The sequence below is a fragment of the Hipposideros armiger genome, unplaced genomic scaffold, assembly GCF_001890085.2.
Source record: "Hipposideros armiger isolate ML-2016 unplaced genomic scaffold, ASM189008v1 scaffold_270, whole genome shotgun sequence".
Classification (NCBI taxonomy): Eukaryota; Metazoa; Chordata; class Mammalia; order Chiroptera; family Hipposideridae; genus Hipposideros; species Hipposideros armiger.
In genome coordinates this window covers 1,920,854-1,941,607 of record NW_017731620.1, presented here as the reverse complement: position 1 = coordinate 1,941,607, position 20,754 = coordinate 1,920,854, and the positions used below count along the sequence as shown (strand labels likewise).

General features: G+C 39.9%; 1 protein-coding gene across 1 annotated transcript in view; it reads left to right on the top strand.

Annotated features, from left to right (window-relative positions):
• SLC9A9 (solute carrier family 9 member A9) overlaps positions 1–20,754 on the top strand; it is a 613,140-nt gene that overhangs the window by 33,076 nt on the left and 559,310 nt on the right. The window contains exons 3-4 of the mRNA XM_019656952.1: positions 14,159–14,236; positions 15,705–15,781. Coding sequence (XP_019512497.1) covers positions 14,159–14,236; positions 15,705–15,781 — 155 coding nt within the window. The remainder of the gene's footprint in view (positions 1–14,158; positions 14,237–15,704; positions 15,782–20,754) is intronic.

Here is a 20,754-nt window from a genome sequence, read left to right as displayed (position 1 = left end):
AGGGGGGTGAATTCTGGTCTCCTATACCTTCCATAGGCTAGAAACATGTGTATACGTTATATGCTCAAGCATAGCACCCAAATGATGAGTTAACGCATACTTGGAGTCGAATGACACTGTGGAGTGCTGGAACGGGCTTGTCCTGGCCCTTGAGCACTGACTATCAAATATCCAGGAGTTCTGCAAGCCAGTTATTAAACCGTTGGAAGCTTGAAGTGGGCCATGGTAGAATTATTTACACCACAGAAATTGTTAAGTGCTGTAAACCAGAGCTTATGGCCGTTGTTTTTTTTTTCTCCCAAGAGGTAGATTACCAGCACCAAGGACTATATGCCCACATAATTGCATTTTTAAGAGAATTGGAAATATCCAAACACCTTATTTTCACCTCACCACAAAGTCTTTTCCCACATGGCGATTGTCTTAAAATTCCACTGTTAGAGCTTCATATCTTTAGCTTAAACTCTGACTACCTCTAAGGTGATATAGGGAAGCATATAAGGTTTTTGTCTTATTTTGTTCAAGCAGCTATAACAAAAATACCATAGCCTGGGTAGTCACAAATGGAACAAGAACCATTTGTTTCTTACAGTTCTAGAGGCTGGAATGTCCAAGATCAAGGTACCAGCAATTTAATGACTGGTGAGAGCAAGCTTCCTGGTTCAGACATACATGGCTGTCTTCCCGCTGTGTCCTTACATGGTGGAAAGAATGAGAGAGCTCTCTGGAGAGGCTGGAGGGAGGTTCTTTTATAAGGGCACTAATCTTATTCAGGAGGGCTCTACCCTCATGCCCTAATCAACCCCAAAGGCCCCACCTCCTAATACCAGCACCTTGAGGCTTAGATTTCAATGGATGAATTTTGAGGCAACCCAAATATTCAGTCTGTTGCAGTTTTGCAATTAAACCGATGGCTGAATCCTATGTCTGCCACTTCTAACATTGAGACTTCAGACAAGTTAACTTCTCTTATTTTTCTTTATCTATAAAACAGGGATTAGTGATACCCACTTTACAAGGGTGCTTTTCAAAATAAATGAGAAAAAGTTACGGCAGTGTTAGGCGTGCTGTGAATATGACTCTGCTTTCTTCACATCTGCCCTTGGCAGGGACAGACCTTCCCTTTGGGAAGAAGTTTGAGATGGGCATGATAAAGGCAGTTTAGTGGCATTTTTTTAAAGCACCATTTTAAGGTGCATGCACCATTTGAAAAACACACCATTTTAATTTTAAATCAGGCTGTTTAGCATCAACTTTTTGCTGATTTCAGCACCTCCCCTCCACTCAAAGCCCCTCAAGCATGCCTGCTGTGACTGCGTCCTTGCTGGCTCAGCTCTTCTCTGTCCGGTTTCCCCAGGCCAGCTGCTCCCTGGTGAGGTCTGTGATGGGGAAACTGCAGGGCCCTTCAAAGCTAAGGCTCCCAGAGATAATACAAACGCAGACAAATTGTGAGGCAAAAAAGCAACTGTGGGGCTGCAATGCTTCTATACATTCGGAGGCTTAGAAAGCAGTTTCTTTTGCCTTTTATATAGAGATTGGCCAAGATTAAGATCAATTCCAGATTTGGGGGAAATTCCCTCTTGACGCACAGGTTTTCAGTTGTGTTGGATGTCTTTCCTTTTGCATTCTTACCTGGGTGCGGAGGAATGAATGCTCACGGTGACATGGGGACCATGCCCTTCTCACACCCACCTGTTATTTTCTCTTCCCCTGCTGATATTGAAGCAATCTTAGAATAGAATCCCACCGTCATGTCAATACCATAGCTAGTGGGGGGCGGTAGGCGACTCACACAATGAAGGGCAGACCCACAAGGGACCAGCAGCCAAACCAAGTTATATGTAGTCAGTTAAAAGGCCAGGAGTCTGGGGGGTCTAGGGTCAGAAGTAGGAAACCATGTGATTTGTTCTTCAAATTGGTCCAGGACAACAGGCATTACCTGAAACTGTCCTGGTCAAATTAGGACATGTGGTTACCTTAGCAAAGAGTCACAAATGTAACAAAGGTGAGTTCGTGCATCAAGAATCTTATGCAGAAACAGAAGACTTCCTGGCCATTGGTAACTAGGTGCTGTGGCTACAAGCTGGAAACCATAGGGGGCTTTTACGTATTTTCAGCTAATGAGGACATATCCAACACTGAAGTGGGTGACCTGAATCCACAGGTGGCTGGCAGGGGAATATTGTAGTTAAGAGGGCAGTCCCTGGAGCCATGTTACTTGGATCAAATGTCGCTTATCAGCTGTGTGATGTTGGGTGAGATCATTAACCCCCATGCTTCAATTTCCCCGGTTTGTAAAACCAAGTATTCCTAACTATCTATCATTATTGTTATCAGCAAACCAAAGGACTCACAATTAGAAACTAGGGTTTAAGTCTGAGTCTTGCTACTTACAAGGAATGTGACTTTGGGCAAATCACTTCATTCTCTGAGCCTTGGTTCCTTCCAGCTCTATAAAAATGGGGTATTCGTAATACTTACTTCAAAAAGTTGTTGTGAAGAAAAAAATGAAACACTACATATGAAGGCACTTTTAAAACTGTAACAGCCTTATGGGAATGTCTGTTGTTATTTTTATTCATAATTAATATTATGATGAATTGGCAAGTGGTAGCTGTAATAGGATGTCAGTGAGGAAGACAGACCGTGAACTTCAGCCCCAACTAAATTATGAATGCATTCCCTTTCCCAAGGTAGTCAGTTATTTACAAAGTCTTTCCCTGTGAATTGTCCATTTCAATCCCACCATTATTCCACAAGGTGAACAGATAGCACCCATGTCTCCAAGTAGAACACTGAAGCTCTGAAAGCTGACGTGACTTGGTCATGATTGACCCGTGGCAGAAGCGGTCATACAACCAGGCCTTCTGACTCAGATTCAGTGTTCTTTTCACAACTCCATGCTGCCAAGTTAAATATTTAGAATTATATAAATGTTTCATTTTCAATTTCCCACTTAATTTTGCCTGGAGTTGAAGATACTACCTACCTCCCAAGATATACCTGTGATTATACCTGTCATTTTTGCATGTATAATATTCACAACAGTGTATTTCTAACTTCTGGAATTTTAATTACTTGAAAAGTAATCATAGTTTTGTAGTATAATAGTCTCAAATTTCTCAGTGATAATTTATTATTATTAAATCTTTCTCTACATTGTTCTTCTTTTACTGTTTCTCTGTAGTTTGTTCTGTTTCCACAAACTTCAATGCAAAATGTATATATTTTAGTGATCCAGTATTTTGAACCATTAACATCCACAATACCAAGTATTCTAATTGGGAGGACTATCCTCAGCCTTCCAGTAATTTTGAAAAGAATGAGAATAACAGTAAATTTGGTCATGGCATGGGTTAACCATTTAATAAACATTTATTGCTCACATGACTGATTCTGGACCAGGCCCTTTCAGATATTTTATCAAACTGAAAAGTCATAACTAATTGCGGTCCTCAATTCTTAATTTTTCCTCATAGATTATCACCTTTTATCCCTTAATTTTTAAAAAGTTCTATTCTGTTTCAGATGTTCATAATTCTTTGTCACTTAAAAATATATGTGGTTTTATTAGTGATTTTATTACATTTGTTGTATACTAAATGATCACTTTACAAGATGTTCATTTGAGAAGGACAGGAAAGTTTTTGTTTTGTTTTGTTTTGTTTTTTTATGGAAGAATTAAATTACCCCACAACATTATTAACCACTGTAAATTCTGTTAAATTTCTATCCAGTCTTTCTACATACATTTTTTTTCTATGTACTTTAAATCAGGTGGTCTCAAAAACTTTGTAACTTGTTTGATTAATTTGTTATCATACCCTAAACCTTTCCTCAGGCTTTAAAAAATGCAAGGTGATGGGCATAACTATACTTGATTTTTTAATTGTTTCTAAATTTTCACTAGGGTAATGTTTTGGTGAATACCTACCTGTATAAAGCTTTTCCTATATTTTGAATTACTAAATAGGCTAGTTATTGGATAATAGATATCAAATATTTATTAAGCTAAATGTTTTATGAATCTTTGAAAAAACACTAGACAGTGACAGAAGAGCTAACCGAAATCAGTGGGAAAAGGATAAACTACTAAATACCTATGGATATTCCTGGGAAAATTGGCTACCCATATGGAAGAAAAAAAGAATTAGATTCCCATTTCACATCATATTACAACTAAACCTGGGATAGATTAAAGACTTAACTGTAAACAACCAATTATAAAACTTTAGGAGGTATATTTATTACATCAGGATAGGGATAGATTTTTTTTTAAAGTTACCAAAAGCTGAAATTATAAGTTAAAAATAGAATAAATTTTACTATATTGAAATAAAACTCTTTTGCTTGAAAAAGACACCATTAACAAAGTTAAAAGACAAAATTAAAAGTTTAAAGAGGCGAGGGAATAGAAGAATATACTTGAAATGTAAATAACCAAAACAGAATAGTAATGATATCTTATGAAGGCCAAATCAACAAGAAACAATTATACTGGGTAAAAGATCGTCCAAAAATTCACTAAAGAGATATCAGAAAAGGCCAATAAACAAGGAAAATATGCTCATGTCATTAGTAATGGGACATGCAAAGTAAACAATAATGTGATATCAGCTCATGCTTATCTGACTTGCAGACATTAGAAATTTGTCAGTATTAAGCATTGGCTAGAATGTGGGGAAACGCTGTCCTACTCCCTCTCCTGAGGAATGTAGATTGGTGTGGCCACTTTCAAGTAATTTGGTGACACCGACTAAAGTTGAAGATTCGTACATCTTATCATCCAGCAGCTCTACCTTATGTATTTTCTGCTTTTAGAGAAAGTTTCACATGTATGCAAATACTTCAACACAAGAATATCCTTTGCATTATTATATTTTTTTTAAGTTTTGTTTTTTTTTAAGCTGAGCCATCCTGCCACCTGTTGGCAGCTCAGTGGCTGCTCAGCTCGGGCCAGGCATCGAACCGCTGTTGCTCAGAGCTCAAACTTTTGAGTGAGCTCTTAACCAACTGAGCCACCCGGCCGGCCCTCCTTTGCATTATTTTTAATAATAGCATAAAATGGAAAATAACCAAACTGCCCTAATTATCTTGTTAAAAAGGGGCAAAAAGCAATAATGATACATTCATCTAATAGAAAGCTATACAGCAGTGTAAGTAATGGATACGATCCACATGGATTAATGGAGATACATCTTAAAAATAATGTTGAATGTAAAAAGGATACAAAAAAATTTTGGAAAATTTCTGTAAAATTTCAAAAGACACAAATAATACTAATTATTGTTTACAGATGCATATATATAAAGTCCAAGAATATAGCCATGGAAAGCAAGAACACTTTCTAACTTCAGGGTATTGCTTCCACCAAGGGGTGGGAGGAGGGTCTTCAACGCTGACACATCATTTAAATCTTGTTGGAAACAAAATCAAGAACATAACTATAACAAGAGAGAAACAGCTCTGGTTTAGGATTTCTAAGTTCAGTGGTCCCTCTGAGTGCCCTGGTGACCTTTTCATGTTCCTTGAAATTTCTGGGGGACAGTATTAGGTTAGGGTTACAATCAGTAGTTAGCACAAGAACTCTTCAAAGAAAATCTGAAAACCCTGTACAGTATGTGAAACAGGTGAAATCAAAACTGCTTGAGCAGAAACTGGAGGGCAGAGCCAGGGTGGGTGCCAGTGTGATTGGTCATCCCCACTTCCTATCACCAGCACCCCTCCACAGAGCCTGGGGATTAGCAGAGATCAGTTTGCAAACCCCTTGACGGGTAACCTCTAAGGCACCTTCTCCTTCTGACGGTCTGTGTGACTGGCAACAGGGGCTGTGTTGGAAACATCTGGAGGAATGGAAGAATGCTTTTTCCAGAGAAAAACCATCTCTTAATGTGGCCATTCCACAGATTTGAATGTTGAGGTCAGGGTTTCTCCCCATTTTTAAAAAACATTAATTCGTTATCTTTTTGCTGCTTCTATCACTTCCTTACCTCCCTAAACTTATACCCTCACCATTCTATGTCCTCATCTCCTCTTGTGTTATATTTCTCAACACAACACATTCTATGTCCTCATCTGCTCTTGGCCTTGTGTTTGCCTTTTCCTTCATTTCTTCATCTCATCCAAGAGCCATTTATCAGGATCCTGACAGAGCCTGCTATTCAACCTCCCAAACAAGGGGCCTGGAGCCCTTTGCTTCCACATTCCTTAACCCTCGGGACCCACTTCTTGGTTGAAATCAATTGAGAAGGATCATTCCTAATTATGAAATCCTGAGGATTCCTCCGTTAACTCCTTTTCTCAGTCATTGACATCAGGGTGGAGTAGGTAGAGCCAGTTGCTCCTCGGTAAGCCAGCTCCCAAAAGACAGGCTCACTTTGGGCCTTTTTCATTCTCTTTCTCTCTCTATTGAATTTCAGATAAATAATAAATAATTATGGGAAAGTATGTCCCAAAGGCAGTACTAAGAAATTATTCTGAAAAAGTGTTGTGTATCTGAAGTTCTAATGTAACTGGGTGTGCTGTATTTTATCTGCTGAATCTGCAGCCCTGAAACTGAAGGACACTGCGCTTCTCCCCGGCTTCCTGTGGCCCTGACCTTCCCTTTCCTCCGCACTCTGATCACTCCTTCACTGTCTCTCGCCACAGCAGTACCACCTCTTTCCCTCCCCAGGACTCTGATCCTGATCCACATCTCTTTTCCATGGCGCTCCCCCCCTCAGAGAGCCCATCTATACTTGTCAAATCTTTTCTTCATTGCTGAGGATTCTGGATCATTTCTCTTTGACCCTGACCTTGTCACCAAGCACATGTTTCCAAGTGTCTCACAGACACCTCCGACTCCTTGAGCAGAGGCCTCAATTAGCCTTGAGCTGTTCTGGCCCCTCTTACCACTGTCAAGTCAGCTCTTCCCCAATCATATTCGCTCTGTCACTCACCAGGTGCAAAAACATAGGTTCCGTCTGTGGTTTTTCGCTTTCGCCTCTCTAGGTCCCCTGCAAGCCCTAATAATCCTGCCTGCCATAAGCCTGGCTTGTTCTGAGTAAACACCTGTTGAATGAATAGATGTTCCTGTGTTTGTTTTTCCTTTCCATTCTGTTATAGCCACTTTCACTCCCATTTCCATTACCATGTGCTCGTTCTGGTAACTGCAGCCTGGCAGTGGTTTCCCTTTATCCAGAACAATCTTGAGGCCCCTCCAAACAAATCTCCCTGAGACATCCTTTTTAAAAGAAATAAAATGTGTTTTTATTTTTAGAATAGATAATACATTTAAGTGGCTCAAGGTTCAAAAGGTACCAAAGGGTATGTTGGGACCTTGAAAGTGTCATTCAATATCATCTCATTGCCCACGTGATTTTGTAACTAGTTGAGACATAAATACAAGTGTGAGGAAGACGGAGCTCAGAGGCTAGGTAACATGAGGAGGCGTGGTCTGTGAGCTGGCTTGGTCACCTTTCACTCTGGAATTAGAAAGACTTACCCACCCAGCCACAGACCCAGCTGGACAGCGCGGGCCTTCCCTCTGGGCTCTGCTCTTGTAAAAGCTTAGAGCTGGGAGAGGCCAGGTGCGTGCACTTCCATCAAGCAGGCTGACTCCAACACTGAAAGAGGAGGCTGAGCAGCTAGTGTGCAATTCCTTTTCTCCAGCTCACCGATCAGAGGAGTCACTCTGTTTCCTGGAAAAGGCAGGGCCGGGGCCAGGAGCATTAAGTCCTGCATGGCACTCCCCAGCTGTGTGCTGATGGTTACAGGTGAACCCCCGGGGTATCAGCCCCTTTATCCTCTGGCCCAGGATGGTCACCCCAGTCTCATCCTTTCAGCCCTGACTAGTCTCATTAGGACCCTAATTTCCCCAAAGTTTACCCCGATGACTCAATATAATCAGTTTCCGTATGTGACATAATGACAAAAATGCTGGGATGTACCACTCTGAGTCACGATCATCTCTGTATCTATAATATCACACCAGGGCAAAGACAGTCACCCTCTCACTTAGCACACACAGAAAATCTCTCCTGCAACCCCTACCCGTCCCCTCTCCTACCTCCTGCCATCACGTTCTCCTCCATAACCTCCTAGGAGGCAACCAGTAGTATATAAATATGTACACACAAGTAAATTATATACGCCCTCTTTTTTTACACAAATCATGCAATAGGCCAAAGGCTTGAACAAATTACCGTCAAATTTCAATGACACAACACAGTAAATGTTTACTTCTCGCTCATGTCCCAATCCAGTGTGGCCTTTGGGCCAGTGAGGGGAGCACTACAGTGTTTTTCCAGGAGCCATTAATCATCCCGTCATCATTTAATCTGGTGGCTGACCCGGTCCCGAAGGATTTGGGGCCTCTGCCAGATGCTCTCCGAGAGACGACAAAAGCAGGAAGAGTGGAAGCAGTGAGGATCTAGGGGGTCTTTAGGGAGTGGGCTTGGAAATGATTTACGTTACTCCTATCCACATTCAGTTGGCCAGACCTCTGTCATGTGGCCCCATGTGACTACAAGGAAACACAGTCTGGGTACCTGGCTAGGACAGAAGGAAAGGGGGTGTGTGAGCCCATTGTGGTTTTATTGCCCGTGCCAGACATGCCATTCTACATCTTGCTCTTTTGACTTGACAACAAATTTTAGTAGGTCTATCTGTTCATGAACAGTTTTCTCAGCCTTTCTAACAGTTGCAGAGTATTCAGTTTTACAGAGTATACCACAATTTATTGAACCAGTCCATGGTTCTATCATCCTCCATGCTTTCTTTCTTACCTTCCTTTCATCTGCAATGAATACGCTTGTCCTTATGTCATTCCACACATGTGCAAGTGTACCAGCAGGAAAAGTTCTCAGAGGAGATGTTGCTGAATCAAATGGTGCGGACATTTAACATTGTCATACCTATTGCTAGATTAGCCCCGTAAAAGGTTATATAGGTTTGTATTTCCAACAGCCATTTTATTGCTTAATCTTGCTTGTGTAAAATATTTCTACTTTTCTCTGTGTTTGAATGCATAGAGCTTAAATCCATCTCCACTGTATCAGAGAGAGGTTCCTAGTCTGGGTGGTACACACATGCTGGCCCTTAACCCCTCCTCCATCCCTCAGGGTCCCTTTGTGTATATTTCTATTCCCCAAGAGTGCCTGCTGCCTCCTGCACTCAATTCATTGCTTCACCCGTTTCTCTCCTTTAGATTCAGATACAGTGAACACTTCTTGAGAAACAGGGCTGGGTACCACGTAGAAACCTTTGCATCTGTTATTATACTGAATCCACCATAGTAACTCTAGGAAGTAGGCCTTTGCACACCCATATTGCAAATGAGGAAACGGAGGTTCAGAGAGGTTAAATAAATAGATCAAGGTCATCTAATTAGTATCTGCTATACTTTCATCAGATATTCGGAATCTATTCTTCTTTCCCCCACCCTAGTGCTTCTCACACCAAAGCAAAACTTAGGGCAAAAGAAAGGAAATGCTCGCCTTTGAGATGTCTGTAGGTGCACCCCAAAGCCTCCTGCCCCTAGGGAACTTGGATTTCTTTGAAGTCTCCTATTTGTATAAAAACAAACACAGATTTTGAATTTCACTTTTTAATATAGCTGCATTTATTTTAATATTTAAAATATTTCAAAGTGCCTGCTATCAAGTATAACTGAAACTCCAGGAAGCTGCCAGTTTCCTGTGTGGCTTGGTGAACCCTGGCCCACTGCCTCCAGGGCAGACAAAGGAGCAGGGTCCTGTACGCTGATGCCCCACAGATAGGCTCCTACCCATGATGTTTTCGCATCAAGCCTTCCTGTAGGTTCAGCAAGCTTACTGCCTCTGCCCTAGAGAACTTTGAATTATAGCTTCACCCCCTGCCTTGTACTGAAATTAAACAGTGTCTTTTCTTTTTTTGACCATGATCTTCATGGATTCAATCTACCTACTCCCTATCTTTAAGTACTTTGCAGCAGAGAAGAGGCTTGTTAAATGTTTAATGAATAAAACATGGACGATGATTGAACACATTATTGTGTTAAACCATTTTCACATTTCCAAAGGCGTTGGTAATTGACAAAATAATGAAAGTCTATTTCTGAGTACCAACTTCTCTTGAACACTCTGAAATCTTGCTTTTAAGTAGTTAGTTATGTTGGCTTGATGTTCCCTTGGTGTTCCTATTCGTTTGCCCATGCATGTACAGCGAATTCCCTGAGATATCCCTGTCACATGACTTGACACTGGGCATGTCAGTCATTGCTCCTCTCGTCTCTGGAAAACGGGGATAACTGCACCTGCCAGCTACCACTCAGGGATGTTGTCAGAGTTGATGAAACAATGTTTTTATGGGGCCTCTTTGGAAGTAACATGCCACGGAAATCACAGTGTCGTCCCCCTCACACCCCGAACATTAATATGGTTATTTAGCTCTTATTTATTTATTAGTTGAGTAGAACACTGGTATTTCTTTTCATATAAGTCATAATTGGGTTGCTGGATATCTTAATACTCAGGCCCAAACAGAATTTTGTATCTTTAACCTTCTGACTGTTGACCAAAAAAAAAAAAAAGCGTTCTTGGTGTTTGTTGCAGGAAAGAATTCAAGGATACACCGAATAAGCCAAGCAAGTGGTGGATCTATTAAAAAAAAAAAAAAGGACACTAGGCTCTCAGGATGGTGAGAGCAGCATGCCGGGGGAAGAGCAGCTGCGCCAAAGAAAAGCGAACAAAAGCGGGGGCTTGGGAATTTATCACAGTTACCATGAAGCGTGAACTATTCAAGATTTAGAGCTGGTGTTTCCTGCGTTCCAAGGCGGGTCCTTGCTGAACGCCGCTTCCCTTCGGGAAGAGGGATTTTTGTCTTTATTTGGCTCTTGGAACTGTCATGGTGACACGCGGGGTGGAGATTTTCCTAAACCGCAAACTAATAATATTATAATCCATTATAATTTGCTCAAGTTCCGGAAAGTGACAAGATGGCATCCTGGGTCCTCTGTCAGCCTCTGAAATCCAGTTCTGGCCGGTCTGGTAGCTGCACTTTTTCTTAAGGGCCATCTCGTCTCTTCCCGGCTTTGTTTCCCTTCACCTCCTTCTATCCTTCCTGCCCCTCTCTTCCCACGGCCCTATTGTTTCTGCCTATGATAACACAATGAACTTGGGAATTAAACTTGGTACATTTCTGTTTTACTCTTGGAAGTATTCAAATTCACTATCTCTGTGGATATGTCTGGGCCATTCCTAGCCTAATCCTGGTGCGTATATGAGATAGTAGCTAAAACTGTTGCATCTTGGTGAACATATTGATATTTCTGTGTCCTTCATATTATCTGGTACTTTAAAATTAAATCCCAATATTTAAAAATCTCACTGTTTTCATGTAGCATCCATAACTTTTCCATTTCAGAGTCTCAGGTCTGTTGCTCCAAATTAGCCATACCTTGTATAGGATGATAGACCATCTAAAAATTGAATGGTATACAATTTTAAACTCTAGTAACTGTCTATAAATGTACTGTCCAATAGTGGCTAGCCACAGATGTGAAAATAAAAAACAATTCACTCCTGCGTTGCACTAGCTTACAGTTTAATTGCTCCACAGCTCTTGTGGCTAGTGGCTACCACATAGGGCCACTATGTGGTAGTTACAGGACATTTCCATTATCACAGAAAGTTCTGCTGGACAGTGCTAGTCTATAAGATTTGGATCTTTAAAGACTTGTATCTTTGGCTGAAATTTTTTTACCTTTCTGCTATTCCCATTCACCTCTGTCTTAGATATTCCCCCCTCATACGATAATGAAAGATTTTAATTATTTGGGCCTTAAAAACGGTCTCAACTCCAGGGTCATGGTTTGAACACAGAGTCTGAGGAACATGGCCTGTGGACTCACCATCTGGAGGCAGTGCAGCGGCAGATCCAGCATTTCTGAGAAATTGTCTGGGTTTGGAGTGACTCCCAGAACTCTGATTTAGCAGTTCCTAAGCTTAGAGCAAGTTTGAAAGCAACACAAATCTGTTTTGTATATACAAATAAATCCTCGTATGCTGCATGCCCAGTCTGCCAGTTTCCTCTGGCTGCTCCAGAAAACACTATTCAATGGCACATTAGTTAGCCTGTATACAGGGAATGGGGTGTTCTGATTATTGAAATGTTCTGGTTGAGTGATTAACCTGATTTTTGCAAAAAACCTGCCGAGGCAGGGGGTGTTCTATCCGAGAGGTTATGCTGTGCCACCGTACTTCTCTCTTCCAGGTGATCACAGCCACAGTGCTTCATTCCTCCAGAACCTAGAAGCACATTTCTCTTTTTGCTAAAAACGTTCAAAAATGCAATTGACATACTTGCAAAGAAGCTTCATAAAAATGAATCAACAATGGTGTTTCAGATTATCTTTGAAAAAAGAGTAAACATAGAAGCAAAAGTAATATCTTTGCCCAAATTTTATACTTGTAAACTTCAGATAGCATAACTTCAAAATATTTATTCACTGTTTTACCTTTAGTAATAAACACTTAAAAATCTTACTAGATGGCAGTGCTGCAAGGCCTGTACAAATATTAATTCATTTAATTTTTACAACTACCTTAGAATGAGGTATCACAATTGTTATGCCCATTTTAAAGATGAAGAAAATGGGGCACAGAGGGCTATATAGATGGGCCATAGCTGATCTACCTGAATGATCACTGGTACAGGAGTTGTAGCTCAATAACTAGGACATATAACTAGGTTTATGAAAGGGGACCTGGCTGAATTAGGTGGCTCCTGCTTTTCCTACCTCCCCCACCCCAACTATTAGAAGGGTAGAATTGAGGGGCCGCTATGGGGGAGGGAGGTGAGGGACTCTGGCAATGTTCAATATGGCCCAAAGTAGAAAACGGAGTCAAGAGATGCTTTTCCTAATTTGTACTTTAGCCTTACCTGTGGTGTGCAAGGATATTATAGGTACATATCATTCATTGCATCTTAAAGGATGTGACTCTCAAAAGTAGTTTTTTCCCCCCAATTCAGTAAATTTGTATTGAGCAATGGGCTAGCACTGGGAGGGATGGAAGTGACCTAGAACTGACTAAGCCATCACTGTGATCCTTATAAGTCCCCACTTCTTGGGGGAAACATTCAAACACAAACCAGTTTTCATGTAAAGCATGTTAAGAAGCTCATACACTACCAGGGAGAGTTCAAAGTGCTGAAAGAGCATGGGAGGCAGAATGGTCAGTTCTGACTGGGAAGTCAAAGCAATTTCAAAGAGGAGTAGCTCTTGAGATCCAGCTCCAGAGATGAGCGAGAATTCAGGAGTCAAAGGGGGAGGAAAATTGAAATTATATTTGTGGAGTCTGTACATCTGAAAGATTTTGATGAGTACTGTGTAATGGTAAGAAGGCCTTAGTGGTGAAATAATGAATGGCATTGTGTGTGTGTGTGTGAGAGAGAGAGAGAGAGAGAGAGAGAGAGAGAGAGAGAGAGAGATATTTAAATGTTAAATGTTTTTATTTTCAGACTAACCAGCAAATAGCAGATATTGGATTCAAGAATTTCTACATCTCATTTCATTGTACTTCTCACCAAGTAATTTTTGGGGGGCCAAGTTTATTTTAACATTGAAATAAAAGCCAATAAGCAAATACTAGAATGCCTATTTCCATTTTCAAACGTGTTTTTCCACAGAGTCTAAAATATATTTTAAACTTTGGAATGGGATAAAGTCAGGAAAACAAAGACTGAATTTCTAAAAATGTTTTACTTGGTTAAAATTTAAATAAATCCTTGTCAGAAGCTAAAATGTTTGAACACCACCAATTCCTTTGACAAGAAAAAAATAAAAAAGAATAGAATAAAAAACATTTAAAATATGAGGAATGAAAAACTAGTCAAAATAAAAGGAAAAAGTTTTTTTTGCCCCGAAAAGTTTCACTGAGGTTTATTTTTATTTGTTGTTGTTGTTGCTACTAGCTATAGAATGGAGTCTAGGTTTTACATTTATAATATGACTTTACAGTTATATCATACTTATGAATTGCTATGTTTGCATTTTCTCTTATTTCTATCCTGCTAACTTAATAGCATGTTAATATGCCTCATGCAACCGTAGCAAAGGTGATGTAACTGTATTTTTAAATCACATTTTTAGTGGCCCAAAGGAGCATGTTCCTAACTGCACTTTTGTCTTTTCTGGCAGATGACATTTGATCCGGAAATCTTCTTCAATGTTTTGCTGCCGCCGATTATATTTCATGCAGGATATAGCCTGAAGAAGGTAAATAGGAAGTGATTGCTTTCTTCTTTTATCATTAAGTAGAGAATTTTACCAGCACTAAGAAAAAAAAATATTGTATGGGTTTACTTGTTTGGCGAGACTATCATTGTCTTATACTATGTGATGCAGATTCAAATCTGACATGCTTGGAATTCTCTAGACCTGCTCTGTCCATTACTCGGGCGTTAGCCATATGCAGCTCTTCATCCCGGGTGATGTGGTAGTCTGAATGAAGATGCACTTTCAGTGTCAAACACACTGGATGTCTCAGACGTAGTATTAAGAAAGAATGCAAAAGATCTCAGTAATGTTTTATATTGATTTCATGTGGAAATGATAATGTTTTGGATATATGGGGTTGAACAAAATATATTATCAACACTCATTTTCCTTTTTAAAACATTTTAATGTGGCTACTAGAAACATTTCAAATGACATACGTGGCTTACATTGTATTTCTATTGAACATTATTATTCTAGATGATTGTAAACAAAGAGTTCACTGTTAATTAACACTGGGTGAAAACTCAAGAATGCTTTGCTAATACTCAACCATTGGTGCTCACTCAGAGAAAGCCCCGTTTTGCAGTTTCAACGCACTTGTACAGTCTGAATGTGCACGTTCCATAGATTAGTAACTCTCACAGTGGTGTAAGTGCTAGCACCCCTTGTGCCACAAAACGAGACTGGCCTCTGTGAGGTTGCTTTTGGCTGCCCACCCCCACTCCGAGACTCCCAGGCCCTCCTTTCTGGCCTGTCAGTTCCAGCAGCGAGGCAACTTGTTCAGTACAGACCTGGCCGTGTGTACGCCAGGCTCCCTCTTGCTGTCAGCCCTGGCTCCTCAGATCCCACTCAGAACTGGAAGGGAGTTTCCCCAGCAAGCATTTGGCAAGATTGAGGAGGCAGGATTTATTCAGGTTGTTCTTCCTCATCCCCAGCTCCAATGCTAGGTGTCATTTTGGGTGATTCTGTAAAACAGTTGTAAGTGATTACGGTTTTGTTTCATGACATTTAGAAGAAATACAAGGCAGAGATCCAATATTAAAGTCAAAAGGAAACTTACATCTTTTAGAATAGTATTTTAAAAATACTAAAGGGTTCCCGTGACAACGAAACTTCTTAAAAACTCTTTCCAGAGTCCTGCAGGGACCCTGTCCCAGTCCCTTCCTTTTTTCTCAGGTCTAGCCAGGTCTAACAACTAAATCTGTTGTTTCTCTCACCTCTACTCCATCACCTTCCAGACGTTCCTTCCCCCTATGTTTTTGAGAAACCTTTATCTTTTGCAGTGCAGATCAGTTAAGTTTTCTTTGTAGGGTGAGGCCAGGAATTAAGGCTCCAACAAAAACATTTGCCTAAACAGTGAGGGATGGGAGGGGCAGTGAAAATGCCTACATTTATTTTTTATTTCCTGTTACACTAGGGAAATGTGCTGATGTAGTACCTGAAATATACATTGTTTTCTCCCCAGAGACACTTTTTTCAAAACTTGGGATCTATTTTAACGTATGCCTTCTTGGGAACTGCCATCTCCTGTATCGTCATAGGGTAAGTGACATTCAGAGCTCAAATTCCAGGGGCCAGTGTGATCTCGAGGAGGAATCTCACACTTCTTGGACTGACAGTGACTGGATTAATTGTCTATTTTTTATAACATATCACATTTTTACACTTTTTTTTTTTTTTACTCAATTCTAACGCTTACAAGTCTTCCAACAAACACAAGGTCAAATCAAAGCAAACTGGAATTTGACTGCTGAATTTTCTCTCAATTTTGGGCTTCTGACTTAATGTGGATAACTTGGCTTGAGTATGTGAAGCACATTTCATTCTTCTTTGGGGGATGGGCTTAGATAATGCAGATAAACACAATGCATTCTCTTTTCACCTTCTTTGGAGGACCCTGCCTGTAATTGACAGGAGTGCAATAGTAACTACACGACATCATCTTCAAGTATCAGCAGAGTTGTTTAATGCGGGGATGGCTGTTCAATTGATGCACTGTAGAATGCAGACTTGTTTCTGTCTCATTATATTTTATTGGTTATGCTGCTAAACTCCAAGTCTAACCATATAGACTTTGGCTTGCAGCTCCTCATAAAGCAAAATGTGGTACAAAATGCTAAAGCCAGTCCGATTCACTTATAATCCTATCCAATACACCACAGAAAACATATCCAGCAGCCATGACTGTGATGGTGTGGACGTCTTACATTGTCTAATACAGCCTACTTTACTCTCTGAATTTTACTGCCTATAACTGTTATATCCCTAACACAAGAAACGGAAGATTAAAACACACACTAGTTACTAACTCAGTCCTCCCCTTATGAAGTGTTAGTGGTGTCACTGGAAGGTTAAGGAGGTATCACTACTTGTATCTAAAAGCAGGAAGTAGGGGAATATGTTGAATTTTTATTGATTCAAGCCTGAAACAACTCAGGCTACATTATATGAAAATGTCCAGCACTGTCAAAGCTGTGAGAAAGCTAAAGATTTTAGTGAAGACTTGTAGGAATGTAGATTGGGGAGCACCATCAAGTCTGGGCACCTAAGAGGCCTTTGCACATTTGTGACTGAGAGACATAGTGGATTCGATCCTTCTCAAAGCATGTTCAGAGGAGGGCTTTTCTGTTCTGTGAGTATGCCATAGCTAAATAGTCACATCTCAAAGCTCACAAGGGCCTTAGAGATGTGTTTAATTAAAGCCCCCCATTCTGAAGATGAAGACAGTAACATCTTGAAAGGCTAATTAATCATCTCAGTCTCATGGTGAGATTGTAGGGCCATGGTCAGGGCAGAATTCAGAACTTAGGCTGCTAACCCAGCAGGTCTTCTTCCTTTAGCAATTTCTCTTGAATTCCTACACATCCTATATTGTTCCTACATGTTCACAGAGGCTCTGAGACATGTGGACCCTCAACAGGTGTTCATCAGTTTATAGCAAAAGATTGATTTTAGCAGTTCTATACTATGGGGGTCAGGAATTTCTAATGGATCCACATTCTAAAGTTGTGGACAACGCTGTCAAATTATGGAATAATCAGTTTTCATTATTACCCTGTTTCCTTTGTATAACTGATTTTAAGTATATTTAAGTGTATGCATTTATATAATGAAAAACCTTTAATTTTTCTCTATAAGTTTTTCTCTATAAGTTATAAGAAAACCTATAAGTTTTCTCTAAAAAACTCTATTTTTAAGTGTGACAATGCATAATTGTGTGTGTGTGGCATAGAATTGAATTGTTGTAAAAATTTTCAGTTCAAATGGAGTTGAAAACCTCTTCTAATTGATTTTAAGGCTGCAACCAATAATTTATAATAGAAAATGATTTGAATAACTTCCAGAACCATGCTCTTGTTTGAACTGGGCATAATCTGATCAATAAAAATTTGTAGGGTGCCTTCTTAATGTAGGTCATTAAAGCGTAGAAGAAATCAATAGTTTAAAGATTTTAGGATCTTATCTAGCAAGGTAAGGGGAACCATCGGTGAGCTTTAGCTTATGGGTGATGAGGTCAGATTGACAGTTTAGGAAAGTCATGCTGGTTGGTGGTCATGTGAAGGAGAAATTTAAAGTGGGAAAAAATGGCAACCAGGGGAACATTTAAGAGACGATTTCTGTAGGCTAGGTTAGAAGTGATGAGGGCCTGGCCTCAGGCAGTGGCAGTAAAGTGGATGTGGAGTCATCAACCAGTTGAAATCCTGAGAGAAAATGAAGTCACTCAGGGCAAGTGTGTGGAGTGAGAAAGGAAAGTACCTGGGCAGCAGCACTATTTGAAGAAAGGGAAGAGGTGCCCACAAAAGACTAAGAAGTATTGGTCCCAAGAAAGGTGAAGCAAACCATCAGGGCATGTGTCTGGGAGTCAAAGGAAGAGACAGAGGGAGGGTGGAAAGGAGAGGAGGTCAAGTGGGATAGGAATCGGCCTGTCCATTGGATTCACCCTAGGAGGTGACGGCTGACTTCACACTTACCTGTGACAAAAGAGGGGAAAAGTATTGGCAAGTCTAATTGTTTTGGGTACATATGATGAGAAGCAACAATTTGTTTTTATGATGTTGATCTCCAGATACAATTTTAGAATTTCTGAAGGAAAAGGCACAAACTTAAATATAGACAAATGGACACTTTCATAATTTGTGACTCCTGTTGTATGAGTCACTCCAACTTACAGTCAAATGTTAGAATGGACAGTTATATTTTTCCGACAAATTAATGGTAACAGGAACAACTCTACAAACATTTATTGAGTGTTTGATATGTACTGTGTCCTTTTTTAAAGTACTTTACATGGATTATTTCATTTAATCCTCAAAATAATCCTATTAGGTAGATACTATTATTACCTTCATTTAACAGTTGTGACAGCTGAATTGTAGAGAGAATAACATAATGTAAATAATAGAGCTGGTATTAGTAACAATATAGTTTGCCTCCAGAGTGAAAATTCTTAATGCCAAAAATGTGTTTTGCTTCTATTTATTATTGGCAATAAAAATAAAATGTAATATATTAAACTAAAAAATAAAATTGTATAAATCAGTCAATATTTACTAACATGCCACATATTTTTTCATTAGTCCTGTAGGCATACTCATAGACAGAAGAGATATTTATTTGTAAACCCCATCAAAGGAATTCACATTTTTAAGAAGAAGGGATGCCTGGGTTTATGCAGATGTACTCACACTTACATACATTGGCAGGAGGTGGGATTCAGGACTCTGAATAATTTCATAGAGGAGGCAGATTCTGGGTAGTAATTTAATGGGAGTGATGAGGTAGTTGGATTTTCCATGCCATGGAAAGCGTTAGTCCTGGTGGGTGTGGTGAACATCGGGCAAGTTTCCCAGCTGGAGAGTGGGCTTCACCCAGCATGTGAGAGAATGTGGGAACTGAAATGCTGGAGGTCAGCCGACAGCCAGCCAAGAAGCCCAGGGTCAGAAATTTGTGAGAATGTGCAGGCCGTAAAGAGCGATTGTGTGTCATGAATGAAAACTCAGCTGGTAGACATGGGCTTCTGTAGGTATAGACTGTGTCTAATCAAACTACCAGTTGGTTTTAGAGCTGGACTCAAATGCTTTATAGGAATTGAGATCATTAGGTCCATTTAAATAAAAGAGTTCTTAATGAAGTTTTATTAACTGCATGTCATTTCAGAAATTAGATATAAACCATCTTGCCTGTTACACTGGAAATTTTAACAATATCCCTTCTGGCAATAAAATCAGAGAAACCTTTAAAAAAATTCTTAAGGATGGACTGTTCTTAAAGAATCCAACCACCATTTCTAGTCCTCTCCCCCATTTGACCGCTTAAGAAATATCTTAATACATCTCTATTTTGAAATAAAACCCGTGTTTTTAAAATATTTTCCTATTCATTGCCTCCACCTTTGGAGACTATTTCTTTATCCTTGACCCCATGCCCCCACCCTTATGTACCACAGGTGACAACCTATCCACTGTTTACTGTCCACACATACACTTTGTCCTAAGAACTGATTAGTATCCATGAAATGCTTCCTTTTTTAAAAGCACTGGAAAATATATTCTTTTATTTTTTTCTATTAATTTAAACAACTGACACAGTTTCAAAAATATTTGGAGAATGGGGATGGATCTGAATGATGAAGAACCCGGGATGTTCTCATTTTGTACTCACAATGTCCCTATGATGTAGGTACTATTATTATCCTTATTTTGCATACAGGGATACTGAGGTGGAGACTTAATTATGATTGCACAGTAAGTGGTAGTAAATGGCACAGCCAGTCTGACTTCACAACACACACTCTTAGCATTAATTCGTCCTCCTTCTAATATGATAGTTTACAATTCTTGTAGTGTTTTGCAATTAATAACTATATCTGCCAGATGAACCAAGCCCTCAATAATTTCAGATTTTTACATTTATCACTATGGATAACAATTATAAAAAACCTGAATGTTTAAGATTGAGCTGTGAATATAATTGTAAAGTACAAATGAAACCTGTCTTTTCCTACTGGAGATAGTTGGAGGGATAGTATGAATCCATTTTACTTGGTTAGTATTCCTGGACTCTGGGTAACTCACTCTGGAAAAGCTAGCTTCATAAATGTTAGGCTGTTTATATTATTCATACCACCATTCTTCAGGGATATCAATTTTTCTGTTGTGAACCTTTAATATACACACACCACAGAAGTCATACCCGACACTCTGCATGTTTGTCCATGAGGCATAAGAGTGAAGAGGACCCTGCAAAGCTCTAGCTCTGCCACTTGTGTTATTGTGCCTGCTGACCTGGGGACCTCTAGGCCTAAGTGTCCCTGGCACTGATTCTGGAATTGCTGTGGCTCTGTCCTTAACTAGGAAAAGGTATGATGAGGCTGAGTTTTTTCAAAACCTGACTCCTAACCTAGAAGAAGGGACATTGACTAGTCTAGAACCAAAACTTGAAGAGGTACAATTAATAGATGGAGGCCAGGCAATACTTCAGTGCCTTAAGCCAACTCTGGAAAGAGGATGACTTAG